General features: G+C 42.7%; 1 protein-coding gene across 1 annotated transcript; it reads left to right on the top strand.

Annotated features, from left to right (window-relative positions):
• Positions 1-453: 453 nt before the first annotated feature.
• Positions 454-1,014, top strand: LOTGIDRAFT_175689 (hypothetical protein; the record flags this gene model as incomplete). Its single annotated transcript, XM_009058576.1, has 1 exon — positions 454-1,014. One exon carries the CDS (start codon positions 454-456, stop codon positions 1,012-1,014), a length of 561 nt encoding a protein of 186 aa, XP_009056824.1.
• Between the last annotated feature and the right edge of the window lie 748 nt (positions 1,015-1,762).

The following is a 1,762-nucleotide window of genomic DNA, read 5'->3' as shown; positions in this document are numbered from 1 at the left end:
ACTAGGGGTAGGTGAACTTCGGGCTCGTTTAGGGGTTTGGTTCGGCAGCGTGGTAGCTCTAGATGGTGCAGGTGTAGTGTCCATATCAGTTGGTAGAGATATGGTTACTCTGGTTTTTGTTTCGTTGATTGTTTGGTAGAATTTGGAAATTACAGCTTGAGTGAGAAATGGTGATGTGGTGGGTGAATATTTCACCCATTTTACACATCAACAAGCCACGACTCCCTATTTAGATTTGATTTGAAAAGATTATGAATATTAAATACTAAGGAAGATTTGCATTTGTCTTACAACGACTATATTAAAGGCTACACACTCTTTGAATTTGATTTGACCAATGACCACGGAGCTGATCAAGCCAATTTTCATCCCAAGTCGTCAGGAAGTTTGTCTTTGGAATCGAAAATACTCCACAAAATCCACTCGATTTGCTATTATTTGCCGAATACGACAATGTCTTGGAAATCGATGTCAACCGCCAAGTTCTGGTGGATTGGTAAACCTCTGTATACTTCACAGTTGGAGGAAGGATTGGCTTGCCACATCCCTGAACAATTTGCAGGCGTGTTAGCCAGAAATCAATTACAAACCTTACAGCTAACACGCTATCCCTCAGCGTACGTTGTGAATACCGACGACGCAGGCCAGCCTGGAAAACATTGGACACTTTTTGTATGCGAAAAAGACCATTGTGATTTCTTCGACTCGTTTGGATGTTCCCCAGAAGTGTATGGCCAAGATTTTGCCGACTTTGCGCGGCGTCAAGGACCCTTACGTCACAATACCCGGAGGATTCAAGGAAATCAAAGTTCTGTCTGCGGGCATTATTGTTTCTTTTACTTGTGTCATAAATTCCACGAACCGTCACCCCATGCTTTATCGGTGTTCCAATCTAATCTGACCGAAAACGATCGTTTAGTCCATGCTTGGGCCCATCACCATTTTCCTTATTTGTCTTTTGAAGATGGCGAAACATGTTTAGACAATATGTTAGAATTAATGGATTTAAGTTGAATTAATTAAAGTTTAAAAAATAAATACCACGTGATCTTTTTTATCCAATCCAAAGCCCTTTTTCCAGTTTCCCGCATATAAAAAGCGCAGTCACTTGTCTTTGGCCAGTCATTTGCAACATGGCAACCAAACCTATCATTGTTGTCCAAATCTTGGAAGTGGATGACAGGCCTATTAAAGTATTTACCTGCAATGGCAAAACTGTCATCATTACACCAGAGGACACCTACCTTTTAGAAGAGTCGGCGATGAACGAGACACCGCGACGGAGGAGAATCGATCCAGAGCTGTTAGCCAGAATCCGTCAAAGGCGACACCGAGTTCGTCGAAGGCTATTCTAAGAAGGTCGCCGATACTACTACGCCACATTTAGTCACGTGATACGTCTCAGCCAATCAGCGTCTGGTACCTATAATCACTTGCTTACTACTAGATTTCAAAGCAGGTTTGACGGCCTTTTGTAGAATGTTTTTTAATCCACCCGTGACGGTTTCTTTGCCACGGTCGACATTCAGCACTTCCTTTTCAACTTGGGGGAGGTTATCTTTTACAGCTTGTTTCCAGCACTCCATAAATCAGCAAGTGATGTGGGAGAAAGACACGACCGACCAATAAGCCGTTGAAACCGGTGCCGATGATACCCGTCGTAAACCAAGCGTTGGGAGCCAGAAGAAAAAGAATGGGTGAAAGTTCAGTGTTTGAAATTCAATGCCGGCTGCACATGAATTTGTGTTTACAAGATCGTTTT

The sequence above is a fragment of the Lottia gigantea genome (assembly GCF_000327385.1).
Source record: "Lottia gigantea unplaced genomic scaffold LOTGIsca_343, whole genome shotgun sequence".
Lineage (NCBI taxonomy): Eukaryota > Metazoa > Mollusca > Gastropoda > Lottiidae > Lottia > Lottia gigantea.
Note: the sequence above shows the minus strand (reverse complement) of the source record. Positions and strands in the feature narration are given on the sequence as shown.